Below are 19,354 nucleotides of genomic sequence, written 5' to 3'. Positions count from 1 at the left end.
AACAATTTATATTTTTATGTTGAATAATTTCATTTGAACAGAAATTCAGCTCTAAATGTTGTTTTGACTACGTTTTCTGCAATCAACAAATAAATTCTCTGTAATGAACAAACAAGTTCATTTTAAATCGATTATAGGTATCGGTCTGAATCGCTGCTGGTGCAATGCATAAATATGTTAAACTCTCTGGAAATTTCCGCAAAAAGTAGGAAAAGAGCCATCATACTCCAGAGAATCCTATAGTTAACGTTGTACATTGAACAAACAATAAGAAAGCATAATGAATTACATTCAACATCAATATTCCTGACCTCCCAGGTCACAACAAACGCTGACCACGTCGCAGGATCCTAAAATGTCGTCGGCCAACCGCGTGACAGGCATTGCATTTCACAGACAATATATATATTGGCTGCATAATAGAGCCTCGGCCTCCCCATGCCTCATAGTGAACCAAGCTTCAACACAAGGAACATTTCCGCAGCTACTCTGCCAAGGTGGGTCACCTAAAATGTTTATTTCTTAGAATATTTCTTGTACTTAAAGAGAAACCTGGTCAACGGCTATCGACGCTCGACAGTCCTTATGCTGCAGCAGAGATTCTTCTCTATATGTAGGAAGATCCCAATTTCAGTTGTGTTTAATTAGTTTAGTTTGCGTGTTTGCGTAAGAATTATGTATTATTCGTATGTAAAATCTCAATTCAATTATTTATGCATATAAATGGGTTTTTAATGGAGTGTAGACAATTACGCTGGTGAGCTTTTCTACTGTATGAAAAGCATGAATTGTTTACTGTCACTCCTTCACATCACTAACTGTCTTGTTGTGTGTGCCAAAAATATATTGTACCAAATTATTCGCTTAGATGTGTAGTATACCGTATACGTCATATACTTCTGACACTTTCGTTTCGACGTTAGGCGCCATAGTGAATAAAATCTCTTACACTATTGCTATCTTAATTCAGCCAATGTTTACTCATACCTTCTAAAACTGTGCTTTAATAGAGTAAAATATTTTAAGCTTCTTTTCCATCGTAGAGAAAATTTTATTTTTTCTCAGAACGTACTAAAAATTTGTTTTATTCTTCAGATGCAAACGATGCTGTTGCTCACTGCTGTGGCGCTGAGCTCGACCCTGGGGCTCGCCTACCCGGCCGATTTGGTGAAGCTAAACGGAGAACTCGAGGCCACCGTCGCGCCAGTGACCACGACTTCTGAAATTGGGACTGTGGATGACAGCCTTGAAGCCCCAGCCAAGCAGCGGTCTCGGAGATTTATCTCTTTTAACTACAGGCCAATTTCTCCTGATCATCTTGTTCAATTGATACAAGATAAATCTGCTGGACCTGCTCAGGGACGTGAAGATGTGATCGCTGCTCCTTCGACACCTGACAATGCGGCAAAATCTCCAGTGATTGAGAGATCCGGTCCAAGCGGACTAGCGAATCCCTTAGATTTATTTAGACAAGTGGGCGACAATATAAAAAAGTGGAAAGAACACATCATTAATGCCATGCAATGAAATCAGATCTTTTTTCTTGTTGACTTTTTTGCATACGATGTAAAATATTTGGGCAGGTTTAAATTTAAGAGAACGCCTCTATAGCTATATACATATAGTTCTATAAATAGCTCCATGACTATATTTTTATTGCTATAGCCTAACTATCTATAATTGAACGACTATTTAACTAAGATTCTGTAAGTCTATAATATTGTAGTCATCGCACGCCAAGCTCTCATCAACATCAAATATAATGCAATATCATCCATCTGTACGTTGATGTTTTAATCATATTGACCATAATATCAACAAGCAGTAGTTTGTTCATGCTGAGCTTGTGGCGAGTCACCGTTGCTAATTTTTTCGGAAAGGTTGCCACTGAAGCAAATAGTTACCGCCTACTATATGGATTTCAGAGATAGCGTATATCAGAAAATTAAAATCTGTGAAAATTCAGCTTTCATGAAAGTTCTCCTCATTGTGTCACCTGTAAAAAAAATTTTGATGAAATATCTTGATCAAACCGACGAAAATTTAGTGATGGAATCTTTCGCTGGTGGTACAGACGAATATTGGTTTTTCAATTCAAAAACACGTACGAACTGATATCCTGCAGGCTTGTTTCAAAAACGCAATCGTGTAATATTTTATATGCAGCTATATTGCGAAGTAATCTCTTAAGTTTAATTCTCATAAAATCACGATGACAGTTCAAAAACCCTTATCCAACGACTGAAAATACTTTTTGGTACCCTTCAATTACAATGTGGAATTTGATTTAGATTTCTTTATACCTCAAAAATACTTCTGACATGATTGATCAGTACAACAGTCGCGGAGCAGCTAGTGAAAGCCGCTGCATCAGAAGTGTGATCTTCATCTTCATGTCATTGAAATCATTTAAATGTGACGAACCGAATTTAAAATTAATAACTTTTATATTAAAGTTCATAATTGCTCATTAATCACTTGTCATTAACTCGCGCAATGTTTGAATAATTACGAAGAGATATGTGTTTTTTTTCAAATATATCATTGTTTTTTTTAATTAACCGCTGCGACTGACAAATGGTTTGATATAATTACTGTGTTTACCTACTGAAATGTGATACTTCACAATTTTTAAATTTACATAGTGATGTAATAGGTGACCTGTAAATTATTTTATAGCGAAATTTGCAACGTTTCATAGCTAAACAACGATTGAAGTTTTGCACAATGCGCTTTTCACTTGCATTTCAATTTAAAAAGCTCATTCGTTAGCTTAAACTTATTACTCAATAAGTATTCAAATGTAAATTAGCAGTAGCTAATTAGTCATCGAAGTTGAATTGTCTGTCCTTTGCTGGCATTTGCATTTGCAATGTTATAGAATTACTGAAACGGACCGACACATGTATCTATTTCAATGTTTACTAATTATGATGCGTTCTTACCGTATAATAATACTTTTAGGATTAAGAGGAACATGCAGAATTTTGCAAAAGAACTTTTTTTATCTATATTTTCGCATTTCTTTGCAAATTAAATTAAAGTTCACCGATAATTAATGGGCAATGGGAAAACAGATGCCCTCACTTTCAGCAAAGACTTTGCCAGAAGTGCCAGACAACCTAAATGGCGCTTCATCTGAGAATATCAATCTGATCCTCTGTTCAGCGGTCCATTTCCTGTACTTCCAGGAAGCAGAATTTCCTGTAGAAGCAAACCTGTCATTCATGTTTTTCTTGTTGGTTGGCACTTCTCGTAAAGTCCTGGTCAGGAGGAGGTCAGGTGAATGCCTCAAGCCGGAATGTCTTGCGGCCAACGTGAAGCAACCAGGCACTGTACATGTTCGGGGCTGCTACTCAGTTCAGGGACAATTTCATCCTTCCACGAACACGGCAATGAATACAGTCTGGTACGAAAAAGTTTTGATCGAAGGGTTGATTCTCTCAATTGACAATCAGTTTCCGGACCAAAATTGTATATTCCAGAACGATCTAAGTCCTATAGTCATCGAGCCGGTGACATCAAAAAGCTTCTCAAAGATTTTAGGCATTGAAGAATTTAAACCATGGCCTGGTCCAGATTTGAACCCATAAAATGCACAATAGCGATATTGTTTTAAACTTCTTCAGAGCGGAAAAAAATTAATATATAGATCGTCAGACTCTTCAATGAGAATTTTTTACCAACCTGCATGGCATGAAAGACGTCATGGATCAAGTAGCAACAATTTCAGATTCAAAAGGGGCCACTTGTTCCAATTTTATACCCATACTCTTAAGATCAGTACATTATAGTTTCAGAAACTACCCCGACAGTTGACATACTCATGTACGCAATTATTGTAAGGTTACAATTCACATGACTCGTTTTATTCACAATTCGCATGACTTAAAACTTCAAAAGACTCGTAGAGTGTCTGCATAATTCATATAGCCTTGGCAGAATTTGACAATTGAACATGTTCCAAGATACATAGACTATGTATAAAATTCATCCATCTTGACACTTAACCGGTTGGACTGGACCAAGTAATTATGACCAAACTCCCGCTTAATTAATGTCATCATTGATATTTTTACAATCTTATTCTATTTTTACACGATTCAACTTCGTTTGGCGAATTTAACAAGTTAAATTTTATTAATAAATTCTAATGAGACAGTTAATTGAATTCTAATGAAACAGTGAATTATATGCAGTTTACAATGGCTGGACAGAAAATAAAAAAGATAATCGAAAAGAAAAAAAAAAGAAACCAAATCAGCTCAGAAAAGAGTGAAACCAAATCTGCCCAGCTAGAGGTAAACGTTTGCAAGTACTGCAAAGTGATCTCACTAAGCGAAGTCCAGACGGTCACCTGTGAACGATGCGAAGATCTCATTTGTATCAGCTGTTCGAAGTTGAGCTCTAAGGAGTACTTGGCTTTATTGCCGGGAGATCCTGCACCACTAACCTCTTGTCGACTCTGAACGAATGGACCCGCCTGCTGGACGAAAGGGAGGCAGTAGATGCAGTGTACCTCGATTTCGCCAAGGCATTTGACATTGTCCCACATGAGCGGAAATTGAGTCTTTGAGTCTTTGGGAATTGACAGCGATGTACTCAAATGGATCAGAGATTTTCTAGTAGATAGACGCCAACGTGTCAGTATTAATGGGTCCGTATCAGACTGGGCTTCAGTACGCAGCGGCTTGCCACAAGGAAGCGTTCTCAAGCCTGTTTTATTCGTTGCGTTTATAAACGATCTGCCAGGAGCTGTGTCTAGCGTGTGTTCGATGAATGCTGACGACACAAAAATTTATAATACAGTAAAGGATACGTCGCAAAAAGTACAGTTACAAGGTGATTTTTACAGGCTGGTAGACTGGGCTGATATTTGGCAGCTGCGTTTTAACACTGACAAATGTCAAGTAATCCATCTTGGCACGAATAATGAACAGCAAGATTACAGTATGAGAAGACACGGTTGCAACGACAGAGTGATGATGTCGAAGTCAACAATGGGAAAAGATTTAGGAGTTAATATCGACAATGAGTTGAAATTTTCTAAGCATATTGAAGGTAAAGTTAATAAAGCCAATAAACGACTTGGACTGATCAGACGCACTTTCGAGTTCCTAGATGCAGGAACGATGAAGCAGTTGTTTGTTGCTGTCGTGCGCCCGAACCTAAAGTTTGGAAACGTCGTGTGGTCACCGAAACTTGTAAAGGACAAAAATTTAATAGAGAGTGTTCAAACACGTGCAACAAGGATAATTCCGGGCTTGAAAGGCAAGTCCTATGAGGAAAGATTAAAGATTATGAAGCTTCCAAGCCTCAGTTATCGACGTCTGCGTGGTCAACTCATTGAAGCATACAAGTATACTCATGGCTTATACAAGGTCCCAGAAGGATTTCTAGAATTTGAAACAGGAACCAACACCAGGGGCCACGGCTATAAACCAAAAAATACTGCGTTATAACACATCCATGCGACAACATTTCTTCTCGCTTCGAGTCACCGACATTTGGAACAGCCTCCCTGATAGCATCGTTGACGCTCCGAGTATAAACGTCTTCAAGAACAGACTAGACGAAGCTATGCAGGAGCATATGTTCAGTCTTAAAATGCCCAGCAAATTACGGACCAGGCAATAAGACTAGACGAAGCTATGCAGGAGCATATGTTCAGTCTTAAAATGCCTAGCAAATTACGGACCAGGCAATAAGTCCAGCAGCTATCTCAATCAATTGTCAGTTATGGAAAGATCGAGTTCCAAAGGCCGGATCCCTTGTGAATCAAGTCACGAAAAGATCAAGAATCGGCAACAGGCTATGGGCCTATTTCTTCAGTGCCAACACTTCTATTCTATTCTATTCCATTCTTTTCTATTCTTTTCTATGCTATTCTATTCTATTCTGTTCTCTTCTAAATAAAGTAATATATACGCCCAATCAAATTCAGAAAGTTCAAAGTTATTAAATATTTTTATTTGAACAAAATGCCTGGTATCGTCTGAATACTGATAGCATGTTGTGACATTATTTGAACTGCGAATGACACTAAAAAAGTAAAATGACATGAATTGAACAAAATTTGGACGTTGTGAAACAGTTCTCCTTGACGTGAACGCTTCAGTTTCAGGAATGCAGAAAGCCTCGACCATTGCACAACCTGGACTCTGGAGATGTTTCCTAATAGGTACTCATAGAAATAAGTCTTAAGAAATTTGCTGTATTGTATCAGTATGAGACTTTATCATCTACAAGCAATATCTCGAAAAACAAAATTTTCCAAGTAGTTTTTAGTATTTTTCTAAGAAAATCGCACATGTAGCGGAATAGCCTATCTCAACCGACTCAACGTCTTCAACACTCAACATAACATAGGAACCTACCTAAGAAGTAGGTAGGTACCTATATAGGCCTACATGATCAAATTGATTGAAACTTTATCTTGGACTACCAGTTCTTGTAAGTTTTGTCTGCAGAAGCTCTCAGGCCCGCCCAACGGTCATCCTTGCGGTTGTCCTGTGGCTTTAAGTCCACCCAGCGTGGACACCCGGAGAAGAAGAAGAAGAATTGTAAGTTTTGTGAGTACCTAAGTTAGCAGTGTAGGTAAACTTTAGAATTTTTCTGAAAGTAAGGTTTTGTTTTGAATACCTACTACAAATACAATAGTATATTGTTTGCCTTTGCTCAAGCCTCGATGCTCATTGTTTTGAATGGAATTTGAGCCAAATTTTCTTGTCCCAAACTCAGCAAACTGGAAATTTGGCTGAGCCTGAAGCCACCTTCCCACCTACCTGTAAGGCTGTAGTATCTGAGTATCAGACAAAAATGCCTAAGAATATGGCCAATGGCCATTTTCAATTTCTAATCAGGCTCTAGCCTCTAGGTAGGTATGGCCCTTTCTAGCTTTCTTGATTTCTTCAGTGGAATCAAGGGCAGACTGGGTAGTGCTAAATAATTATTTATTAACTACTAACTACTAGTCTATTTTCACTAATAATTTTCGAAAATCATCCCTGAATAGGTTAGGTAGGCCCAGGATTGGAATTTCCCTACTTAGGGTAAACGCCTTATATTCCAACATCATGGGTAATTCTGACACTTCTTGACTTTTTTCCTTTATATTAAGCATTTAAGCTTTTTCTTAGTTCCATGCATTTGTTGATGGTTGAAATAGTGACATCATAGGGTAGACGCGGTATATTCCGACATCGTAGGTAATTCCGTCACTTCTCTAGTTTTTCCTTTATATTAAGCTTTGTTTTAGTTCCATGCGTTCATTGATGGTTGTCATTGGTTGAAATGGTGACGTCATACATTTGCGTGTCAAAATGCTGCAAAAACACTAGGTCTTGGCCATCTAGTGGGAAAATATTGAGATCCAAAAAGAGACAATGCATGCCACCTGGTGAGATCATCAAAAAATGTGTCAAATTTGACAGTTGACCTTGCTCTACCAGNGGGTCATAAACGATAGCCAAAGTCACTCTGGCGTTTATGACTTTGTTTACGACCCTGGCGTTTATGACCCCGGCGTTTACGACCCCGTTTTTGTTTGCAAAACATAATCAAAAACATGGCCAAAGTCACCCCAGTTGATGGTAATTAATGTTTATGGTAATATCATCATTAAAGAAAAACCAGTAAAATCACTGAAAATGTCATTTATTCTACCCCTACATCATCTACAATGAAAGAGGAGGACTTCAGAGTACTGTTAGTAATGGATGAGTAGTACACTCTGCATGCTTCAAATATTTTAAAATGAAGTTTTATTGCAAGTGTCCTGAGTAGCCCCGTTCAACAGGGCTACTCGGGACACTCTTTTTTTTTTTGCTTCTGGCACCTTACGAATAGCATATGGAATTTTTTGAAGATGCCATTCGATAGCCCTCGCAAAGAGCTATAAAATGTACCTAAACTTATTTATGAAATGTTTCATGGTAAGAAGTTATTAACAAAAAACGCTCAAAACCGTCCCGAGTAGCCCTGGTTGACGGTAGGTGTAATGTTAGAACAGTTTAGTGCTTCATTGACATGTGCAATGTAACTATAGTTGGGTTGTCATTTTGACTCTTTAATATTATCATTTGAAAGTGGTTCTCAATCCAGCTTAAAGGTCTACCTGTGCTTATTAATTTTAGTTAGTACTTAGTAATGAACAGTATCAAGTGCCTATCAATATTATGCATGTTCAATATCTATTGCTTTAGGTAGTATGGTACAGGCTTGGAATATATCTACCTAGCAAGCTGCGACTGGATTTGCTTGCTATGGCCGGCAAACCATGGCTGCATAGGTTTGCCGGCCATTTTTACATTTCTTCGAGCCATGGCTTCATGGGTTTGCCAGCCATGATTCCATTTCTCTGAGCTGTGAATTCCATATCTATGCCATGAAAAGCCATTTATGACTCACAAACTTGTTATTTACAAAGTCCCATGCAAAAACAGTCACTAGCATTTGTCATCACTTAAGCAGCAACTGAACAAGTGATAATGCATTATGACAACTCTGATGCGACTGTAACTACGCAATCTTCATGGAGGAAACATTTTGAGTTGACTTGTTATTACGTTCTGCATGTTATTTTGGTGGGAGGTGGGAGCATTGAAGGTATATATACTGCAGATTGCAGAAGGTGAAAATTTTATGAAACAACATGTTTGCAAAGTGCAAACTGTGATTTTTTGCAATAAAAAAATTAATGACATTAGAGCAGTGAGATTTCATACCTACTGAAATTATATGATATAAGAGCCGCAATATTTCAGAAACAAATAGGACTTTTCCAGCCCTGGTATGGAATGCTGCCAGCAGGCAGCCCAAAGCATTTTACCAATTCAGTTCAGCAAGCTCACTACATGAAATTTTCTACTATGTAGATGTGGATTGAAGCTCACTTAGCTCACTGGTTCCTACTCACACTGACAGGCAGTTGCACTAAAGTTGAGCACTGATTGGCAGGGTGGAATACTAGAAATAGTAGTTCATATATACAAGCTCCATCCAGCCTAGTAACTTGATCAGTTTCAAAATCTGAGTTAAATATAACAGAAAAATATGGTTTCAGACTTTTACACCCAACATGAATTATGTGCACTTGTTCAAATATTACCATTCCTGAATTCCACCCTGCTGACTGGAAATAGTATGAACTATACAGTGAATGATAGTTTAGTTTAGGTTGTCCAATCCAATATTGTATATGTATATAGGTACATGTTCATTTATGCATTACCTTTGTAGTTACATTGTGGCATATTGTCAGCTTCTGGGTGCCTTACTAAGGTCCCTAGCCCTTATACCATCAAATGGAGTAATGGTATGAAGTTCATGGTAAGAAGTTATTAACAAAAAACACTCAAAACTGTCCCTTTTTACCCCGTTTGATGGTATATACTAATTTATGCTTTTGCAGATCAAGGAGGATTTATGGGTCTGCACATCTGTTGAAGGAGCTTCTCTCACCTACCAGTCCTGCTGCATGTCTCACCTGTTGCCACAAGAAAATACCTCAAGTGACATGCAGGGAAATGGTGGCACTGAAGGCACACAGCAGATGTTGCCAGCAGAGCAACATCCTCCTGTGAATGCCAGTCACAATGGCAGAATGTTTTTGGATTATTGTGCCACATCTCAGGGCCTTCCAATGGACTGTCCTCAGCATAGTCATGATCCTCTTCCTGGAACCTCCAATCAAGATTTGGCTGATGCTAATAATGAATACTTGCCTCCTAATGCATCACCGAATAGTACTGCTAAACATCCAGGATTTTGCATTGTTTGTTGTTTAGAGCAAAGTGACTTGGTTAGTCACATGGCAAAACACTCCAAAGAAGAAATGATTTCAGCATTGATGAATAAATCAAAGTTGTCAACATCAATGGCTGGAACAGGACTACTGCATTGCTTAAACCAACCTCACATAAGTGTTGACTTTGCACAACAAGCAAGATATTCTCAAGTATCCCAGTCTTCTGAGATGAGTTTGAATAATGAATCTGGTATGCAGCAAGCTTCTGTTACAGCAGCAGCTGCAGCTGCCGCACTACTTCATTTAGGTGGTAACTCTGGACAAAGAATGTCTGGTGCTGGTCTATCTTCAGGGCTTGTATCCAACACAGCTACTTTCTCTGATACAGAAGTCACTGTTAAGAGCACAACACATAACCAGCCACCACCAGACTACCACCAGCACCACACTCGAGTATCAACTCAAGTTGCTCTTTGCAACCAAGCCGAGACTTCACTGACAGCTGGAGGTATTTCACATCCTCATTTTAATTGCATATCTGAAACCATGTTCCAACCTAAATCCTTGAGCTCTCCTCAAGTTCTTGTGCAGGACTCAAACTCTGTATCTCAAGCATCAATAAATGATGGCATTGCTGTTCCTAGTATGGATCAACAGTACAACCCAGGCAATCTCCTAACAATGGCATCTCAGGTGCCATTGCTGATGATGCAGAACAACATGGCCCTAACCTATCAATCTCAGGACCTACAACCCAACAGCAATGAATTGAACAATTCCATTCAGCTTCAACAAAATTCACCCTTCCAGCCTAGCATGGTCTTACCAAGCCCACGGTATCGGCTGTTGCCATCACAGTCTCAGCCCCATCCTAGTGTACCTCTGATTTCTCGTCCCTCTTTTCCTGTAAACTACATTGTCCTCAATAACAATGGTAATGCTATTCTGTCTCCAATGCCGACCACTGTCCAGATCAACGGAAACTATTTAATGAACAGCAATGGAAGTATTATGCCTGGAACTTTATCCAACATCCAAATGGCATCTTTTAATCAAGTTGCTGGAGTAACATCATTTGTTGGTCAAGGACTTCCATTACAAACTCAGTTTTTGAAAACAAATGATCCCCAACCAAGTATTTCAGTCTCCCCGTGCTTTATGACACAGCTTGATGCTGCAACTCCTTTATTGAAATCGCATTTTCCACCACCCACCAATCAAGTCAATGTTTCTGGAGATACACCTGCTCCTCTGCAAGACAGCAAGTTGAACCTTGGTCTTCTGGCTGGGAATAATGGAATTACAACCTCTGATACACCTATAATGAGTGATGGATCTTCTGCGTCTGTTGCATCGTTGTCAAGCTGTAAGAATTCATTGACCACTGTGCGCGTGGGTAGTAATATCACAATATCTCTTCCTGAGGGTATGGCAGACAAAAAGGAACGGCTGCAGCAAATTATCAATGAAGAGTTGGTGCGTGGCATCTTGTTGAATGATTCACATGATGTTACAGTTGATACTTTGAATAAGCAAATTAATAGAAATAATATTGCACAAAATAAACCAAGGGACAGTGCTGAACTGGAGTCAGGTGAACCATGTGGCAGATTGAAGGATGACAAAACCAAGATTGAGTATTTCGGTGACATGTCTAATGCTGTGAGTGACGTTGTTATTAATCCTAATGAAGCTGCAGATGATTCCGAGGCATCTCGTAGCAAAAGCTTTCAGTTACATGCACTCAGCACATCTAATAGCTGTATTAAGCCACAAAACCCCTCTGGTAAACTTATTTGTCATGCTTCGGGTCAATCTTCCTGTCCAGCAGTACAAGTTATGTCTTCAACACATGGACAAGAGTTACCTGCACGGCCATCTGATAACATTTTCCTTGTCAATACTTCGCCACCTGCTCTGCCTCAACAAACCTCCACTGACACCCTTGCCTCACTCAGCACTGACTGCCATCTGGCACACAAAGATTCCACCATTCTTTCCCAAGATGCGAACGACGGTCAGCTGGATCCTTTGTGTGTACAAGACAAAGAAACGTCTAATGCAAGAATAAACAAAGAAAATTTTGCTACAAGTTTTTCCAATTTCTTGAAGAAAGACAACACCAAAGAACTTACTGACAGTCCGAGGAAGCGTCTCAGTGACTCTCCCTTTGCCAGCAGCAGCTCATCCTTCAGAGTCCTCAGCCTTGCCGATGTCGAGGATCCGGGCTTATTTGACCTGAAAATTAAGGTTAGTTGGAATGAAAATAGAGGTCTGCACTGGTCAGTAGGAAATATTCAATTTACCTTGCAAGACATTTATCTGGCACAACTGTCATAATTTTCTTAAGCGATCTGAACTGAAATTCCTTATTTATTTTTTGCTTATTCTATTAATTTTGAACTCCTCATGTTAGTAGTTCAAGATACTTGTATGTACTGATTGAGTGTTCCCATACTTGATTTTAGAAACATTTGAAACCAAACCAAATAAGTAAACCCTATCATTTGTTGAATCCTACCAGTCTTTTATATGTTTCTGATGCAGGTCAAACAGGACGATCTAGGCGGCTTGGATGAAGATCGTGTGTTGTTCTCACCCTCTTCATCAGCAAGCAACAACAACAGCAGCAGCAGTGCAGGGCTGCGTGCTGAAGAAGACTTGTCTTTGAGGACGGCGGAGACTCTTGCAGACAGTGACAGTGAACATGATCGGGCCATTTCACGGGCAAGTGGCAGTCGTTGTTTATAGCTCCATATGAATACCATCTTCAGTTCATGTTTTCTAATCTCATTTTGCAGTTTTTGTTTTTCTTGCAATACATTTTTCTTAATTCGTTCATTTTTACTGTATTTTGACTTATTCTCATTCGTTTTTGTTAAATTATTACCATATTATAATGAATCAGTTAGTGAAGCCACTTGCCAGCTGAAGATATTTGCGCCTGAGCAGACCTCATCCGGCGGGGGGAGTGGCGGGGGCAGCCGTGGCAGCTTCTGTCCTGACGATACGCGCTCCTTCCCTGACCCAACCAGCGTCCTACAGCTTACTGTCAGTTGCTGTCACCTTACTGTCAGTTGCTGTCACCTTACTGTCAGTTGCTGTCAACCTTACTGTCTGTTGTTGTCACCTTACTGTCTGTTGCTGTCACCTTACTGTCTGTTGCTGTCACCTTACTGTCTCTTGCTGTCACCTTACTGTCTGTTGCTGTCACCTTACTGTCTCTTGCTGTCACCTATGTTGTAAATCTCAACATGTAAAGCTCATAATTTACAATCATTAGCATCATTGGTTCAATGCAGATGACTGTTATCTATCTGGCTTTAAATTTCGTTCAAATGCCATCATTTTGTGACCTGTACTTCACTGCTTTATGTACTAGAAATTTGTATTATTATTTGTAATTCTGTCATTTCATATGTAAATTTGTATGATTAGTAATGTGAAATCACTAAAATCAACTCTTCCACAGATGGATGCTTCAGACAGCCTTGCTACGTCCGAGGTGCTCCTTACAAATCTGAGCAGTGAAGATAACAGCTCATCCACTAACGTCGCCTCATCCACTGCCTCTCCTGCCTCTCAAACCCACATCAGCTCCCCCAACTCCATCACCTCAACTAGACGAAGGTCTCGCTGCCGCCGCTCCACCACCTCTTCTATTGCCTCGACCTTTGTTGCTTCCTCCTCAGCCTCTCCCTCGTCCTCCGAGTCTGACTCTTTGTTCTCAATAGACTCGCCTGTCGATTTGCGCTACGTCCAAAACAATGGACTCCAGGAGGACAAGATTCAGCCTAACGGTGATACTATCAACAATGTTAATGTCAACACACAGCCTAACAATAATACCCTTAAGGATATTCAAAACAACACGCAATCTAACAGCGATACCATCAACAATAATCGCGAATCAGGATATGCTTGCTCGTCTTGGCAGGATACTTTTTCCACTCCAGCAAGACGAAGAAGGCACGATCCATCAAAGCAACACAAGATAACACAGGACAACATCCATCCAACTCACCACAGCAACACCCAGGCAACCCACCACAGCAGCACCAAGACCCCTGAGGCACGTGCTCCCATGTCACCCGCTAAAAGGAACTTGCTCATGGAAGACTTCGATTTAAGGCTGCCTGAGCTTTCTTCCCCTGAATCTTCCTTGTTATCTCCCGCCTCTTTACCTGGTTTGTTGTCCCCCACTCCGCGATCTTCCTTCTTATCTTCAACTACTCAGCCCTCAGTGTTATCCCCTACGCCAAGACCTTCTTTGTTATCCACTACTTCCCGACCATCGTTGTTATCTCATACAACCCGATATGAGCAACCCTCCTTGTTATCCCCTACTTCCCGGCCTTCCCTGCTATCCCCCACGCCACGATCATCCTTGTTATCCCCTACTTCCAGACACTCTTTATTACCTTCTTCTCGATCATCGTTTTTCCACTCGCCTGCGTCCCCCACGAACTACAGCTCCCGAGAGGTCGAAAGTAACGAGGTGGCTGCAGCTGGGGCTGTCTTACTCAACCTTGACTCTTGTACGGTTATGCCTCACAGCCACAACCTGGTGCCGTGGCTCCCCTGTTCTCCACAGCAGCACCAGCAACATCATCACTTCCAGCATCCTGGCGTTGTTATTCAATCATCCACTACGAATTCTGGCGAGTCAAACTCATCCATGTGCTTCTCGACGTCGGACATCCTGCGCAACATTTCCTCGTATTTGTCGCCCAAGCGTGTTGGTGCGGACACGCCTGGGTTCGACGAAGGATCAGCAGGCCTTGGCTGCTTAGAGACTTCACTGAACCTTGCCTCCTACGACAACGAAATGGCGGTGTTGTCGCCCGCGAAGTCACCATCCAAGATGGCGGTCAGTGCTAACTCCTTGTTTTTTGATGTATATAATGCATGTACGAGGTTAAAGCTAAAATATTCTGCAGTAGATAGTGTTTATGAAGAGAGCAGCGATAATATAGCCTATAGTAATTAGCATTCAAATCGTTGCTATTTAATGTTGAACTTCAAACTCCACCCATTAGGACATGTATCATGTAAAGTTGTAGAGTATTCCTTAAAATACTTTGTTATTGGTCGATTTTGTTTGCAGGGTTTCAAAGCAGCGCATCGTATCCTGACCTCCCCTCAGCCTTCGACTTCAGGCCTGGGCAAGCGAGGGTTGGGTGCCCTTGTCCAGGACCAGGACTATGAGTTCGATTACGACTCTGATGGGTATGCAGACAGCGACAGCGAGCTCGCTGCCCTCACCAGGTCCTCGCTTCCCCTCGAACAGTGGAAGTGTCACGAGTGCAACAAGACCTTCAAGAGTCTCAAGGAAAAACTTCTGCATGCCGGCAAGCACTCCCCCAGCTGTGGAGGGCCTGACGCTGCCGGGATGCCGCCTTTTGTTGAGAACCCTCCTGACGCTGCCAACTTCACAGATGACTGTCAAGATACGTCTGCCAAATGTCTCCAAGTTGGCCATGAAGACGTCAAGCCCTTGGTGAAAATGGAGCTGCCGCTTTACGGCTCTTCAGATGCCCAGAGCGCTGTCTTCGAGCAGCAGCTACTGATGCAGCAGAAGCTGAGCCTGCAGATGCTGGAGGCTTGCAGGACGGAGAGCCGCGATTTCAAGTGTCCCGAGTGCTTCCTGCTATTCTCGAGCGCTGATGAACTGCTGAATCATCGTAAAAAAGTTCTCGGCTCCAAGAACTTCTGTCCTCTATGCCACGAGGAGTTCAGCAGCTGGTGGCAGAAGAGCAACCATATTAAGACGTCGCACATCTCCCAACACTTCACCTGCTCCTTCTGCTACGTCACCTACAAAAGCCTCAGCAACTGGCGACGTCACCAGCTCGTCCATCTTGGCCTGGTGCCGTTCGAGTGCAAGCGTTGCGGCAAACGCTTCACTCGGCGGTACGAGCTTTTGCAACACGAGCGCGTGCACACGGGAGAGAAGCCCTACACGTGCCCTCAGTGCGCCAAGACCTTCGCTAATGAGAGTAACTTGAGACGTCACCTCTTCACGCACTCCCAGGACCAGCAGACCAGCTGCAAGGTCTGCAACAAGTCATACAAGAATGCTAGGTCGCTTATGAAGCACAAGCTTGTGGTCCACTCCGTTGCTGGAAAACCGGCCAAAATACAGAGGGATTTTATTTGCTCCTACGAAAACTGCGGAATGATTTTCCCTTCTGTGAAAAAGCTGTCGTGGCATCAGGAGACACACCAGCGATGGCCCAAACGCTGTGACTTTTGTCAGGAAAGATTCGTGCACCAAAGTAATTTGGTGAAACACATCCGCCAGAAGCACGACCCTCAGTATATGCAGGATAAGGAGGGCAATAAGACTTGTCCCGTATGTTTCAAGGTCTTCCTGAAGACATCTTTACCTCTACACATGAGGATACACTCTGGTGTCAAGCCTTACAAGTGTTATATGTGCAACAAAAAGTTCAGGGTGAAGTGCAATCTAGATACGCATATGTTCATACACTCGGGCAAGCGCGACCGGCCATTTAAATGCAATTTATGCGTGCGCAGTTTCTGCAGAGATAAGGATTTAGATGCTCATGTGCGCAGCCACAAAAACATACGTCCTTTTATCTGCAACGAGTGCGGAAAATCTTTCATCCATAAGAATAACCTGACGGCGCATATGGCGCAACATTCGGGGCAGAAGGAACACAAATGCGCTTATTGTGGCAAAACTTTCTTCCGTAAATACAACTTAATTAACCACGAACGAGTGCATACCGGAGAGACTCCGTATTCTTGCCCCATCTGTGGTAAAACGTTCACTCAGAAGAGCAATTATAATGTACATAGGAAGTCCTTCCACGTCGATAGACATGCTGTGCATGAAGAAATATAAATATATGCCGTGAACATATCTTCATCGATGGTGTCCATCTCTATAATTTTTATACGTGTACATTTTCATTATGTAATACGGATAGAAATGTAAACGCGAATAAGCAGTGCAATTTTCTCATAACTAATGTTAAATCTTCTTGGCTTCTCAGTTATTTCTTGAATACATGGTTTTTTATATCGTTTTCCCTGACCTGATTTGATGTATAAATCGTTGTAATTGTTTAGGTGGCGAGCAGTATTGTAGCTCAGGCGAGACGCTTGGAACTGGCATGCTGCCTCATTGGTGCTGTACTATCATTAAATGTCATGAATAATAACCTGTGTCCATGACTGCAATATTTTCGTGAAAGAATATCATTATGACGTGGTTGACTATTTGCGTTTAAGGCTGTATCGTTTTCATCAATGTGTCCATGCCCGCGCACTTTGTCATCAAACTCGTCATGAGGTTCAAGGAAGTTTATATTGCAGCCGATATACGGTCTCGAGAATCATGCCTTTCTTCTAACTCGCGGAATAATCCCTTTACACGAATTGTAAAATGTAGCGGATGCAATCGGCTTTGATGGAAAGCGCGGAATTAGTTGTTGACTGCAAAACTGGTATAATCGTAGTCATGCTTGACCGTGAGAGCCTGAGGGTAGCAGATGATGCCAGTGAGTTTGGGCTGATGTTTTCTTAAGCTTTAGCTGAGACAAGCCGTGATATCCGTGTTCTGTCGCAGGGGTTCGCAAACTGGGAATAAATTACCCTAGTGGTTGTTGATTGATTTTCCGGTAGCGGTGTAAGGTTGGAATGTATCTCCTGTTTTCTAATTCAGCGCTATGGATAAATAATTATGACACGACTTGTTTAGAAGCTGATATGTTAATTGTGGCATGTTAAATTAATTGGGTGTTGAGGGAAAATGTTCGGGTATCATTAGATTATTGAATTTGGGTGGAAATATTGTAGAATTTTTAGCAGATAAGGAATTTAGGCGGCCGCGACAAATTGTGTGCAGTTGTGAGCTCGAGCATTGTTGTTTTTGTCTAGTGTTACTACACGCAAATTATGCATAAGTTCAACTTTTTTACATTGAATACTTGTTTGACGATACAAGGAGCAGACATTAATGTTTATGAGAGCATGTATGCACAGTGTGTAAGTTGACGGTACTCACAGCCAACTCATGCCAAAAGAATTCTCTTGTTTTTCAATGAATTTCGCATATTCTCGGGATGTGTTTTCGTTGATGAAGCGTACAAATGTCTTGAAAAAGGTGAACTTGAGTAGACTATTATCAGGGTTAATTTTTAACGGTTGCTCAAATGCGTCTCTGGTTAATCTCTAAACAAATTCATTTCTTTCATAGCATTTGTGAAGCTCAGAAACTGTTGTTATAATATTTACGTTTCTTTCTTGATATTCAGTATGCTGCAATTTTACAAGAGAAAGGTTAAACACGGATCTTTATAAAGGCCCCCCCCCCAGATCTTTCCACCGCCTCCAGGGGGGCGATCTTTCCACCGCCCCCAGGGGGGCGATATCGCCGACTTTAGGAATCACTGGGTCACTTTATCATGTGGTTAGTAAGAGTATTTTCATCGCGATCTGTTGGGCGTTCGTTGAAGTGTACGACGCAATCAAAGTGAAACCTCAATTCTTTTTGTGTGCAATTTTAGTCCATCTTTTGTTCAGCAATTCAATTTAACGATTAGAAAATTTCTTTGTTCCCAACACCCTTGCCGAACAACATCCGTTGGAGTTGACACTTGAATATTCACTGCCAAATTAGAACTTCTCAACAGCTGCTAATTATCTTTAGTTCGTACAAGTTTTTTTGCCGTTCACAATCCGTTAATGTCGTTCTCAACTGAGCTGCTCTCTCAACCGCTGAAATATTTGGCCGCGTGTCAGCTCACCACACACAGCAGACGTCACTACAGCAACACAGCACATCACACCTGACACTCAGGGACACGTGCGTGTGCTGAGTGTCTCGGTCACAAATCGTGAGTCTTCGTGCATTCCTCATGGCGGAAGATAATTGTCTTCAATAAATTATAAGACATACACAGCACTTGCTTCATTATCCGTTGACGTGATCGTTGTTTTTCCTAATACGAACACCAAATTGAAAAAAATGAGTTATAAATTGGATCTCCCCCCACATATACAAGCCTATTGGCGCGCAAGAAAATGAAGTCGCGTGTATACATGCGACCAGCAGTTAGTGCCTCTGTTACTAGCCAGTACTATATTGAATTCCAGTACAAGTGGGAATGAAGGAGGAAGTTAATTGATGATTAATTTTAATAACTAATCGTTTTGGGGCTAGTCCATCTTGTAGTGGAGTCCTGAAGAAGAAAAGAGCGACTAGGCCCGTGACCAACTATCGGCAGCGGGAGTTGCTGAGAAGAATGTAACTTCGAATGTGTCCAATATTGCGTAAATTTTGAAGTGACAAAATCTGATGAATCTTTTATTTGCCTCGTCATTATTTTACTTAAAGTTCTTAGTTAAAGTTTATCAGAGAAGTTCATAAGACTATTAAGGACACGAATGTGACTGATTCATGGTCGTTTCTCAGAGACACGGTTATGTCTGCAGTTGATGCTTGTGTAGTGTGTACCCAAGATTACGCTTGGAGGAGTCAAAAAGTCCCAGTGGATGAACAGTGCAGTTAAGACTCAGCTAAAGACCAAGAAAGAAGCCTACAAGNCCGAGTCTAGAGTTTGGAAACGTTGTGTG

General features: G+C 41.2%; 1 protein-coding gene across 3 annotated transcripts; it reads left to right on the top strand.

Moving 5' to 3' along the window:
- Positions 1–6,099: 6,099 nt before the first annotated feature.
- Positions 6,100–18,015, top strand: LOC108679190. 3 transcript variants are annotated; one of them, XM_047879653.1, is made up of 6 exons: positions 6,100–6,181; positions 9,413–11,998; positions 12,296–12,475; positions 12,701–12,799; positions 13,221–14,618; positions 14,856–18,015. In XM_047879653.1, exons 2-6 carry the CDS (start codon positions 9,479–9,481, stop codon positions 16,617–16,619), a joined length of 5,961 nt encoding a protein of 1,986 aa, XP_047735609.1. In that variant the 5' UTR covers positions 6,100–6,181; positions 9,413–9,478; the 3' UTR covers positions 16,620–18,015. The 3 variants fall into 3 exon arrangements, with proteins under 3 accessions (XP_047735609.1, XP_047735610.1, XP_018023282.1); XM_047879654.1 differs by having other exon boundaries at positions 6,101–6,388; XM_018167793.1 differs by lacking the exon at positions 6,100–6,181 and adding an exon at positions 6,544–6,563.
- Positions 18,016–19,354: the final 1,339 nt, after the last annotated feature.

This window comes from Hyalella azteca, unplaced genomic scaffold, assembly GCF_000764305.2.
Source record: "Hyalella azteca isolate HAZT.00-mixed unplaced genomic scaffold, Hazt_2.0.2 contig3562, whole genome shotgun sequence".
Classification (NCBI taxonomy): Eukaryota; Metazoa; Arthropoda; class Malacostraca; order Amphipoda; family Hyalellidae; genus Hyalella; species Hyalella azteca.
Note: the sequence above shows the minus strand (reverse complement) of the source record. Positions and strands in the feature narration are given on the sequence as shown.

What these genes read in the sequence shown, in the direction of transcription:
- LOC108679190 (XM_047879653.1), top strand. Translation starts at nt 9,479, where the DNA reads ATGTCTCACCTGTTGCCACAAGAAAATACCTCAAGTGACATGCAGGGA. An exon ending in TATTTGACCTGAAAATTAAG is followed by an intron (nt 11,999 to 12,295) that starts GTTAGTTGGAAT and finishes TTTCTGATGCAG; the next exon opens with GTCAAACAGGACGATCTAGG. An exon ending in ATGATCGGGCCATTTCACGG is followed by an intron (nt 12,476 to 12,700) that starts GCAAGTGGCAGT and finishes GCGCCTGAGCAG; the next exon opens with ACCTCATCCGGCGGGGGGAG.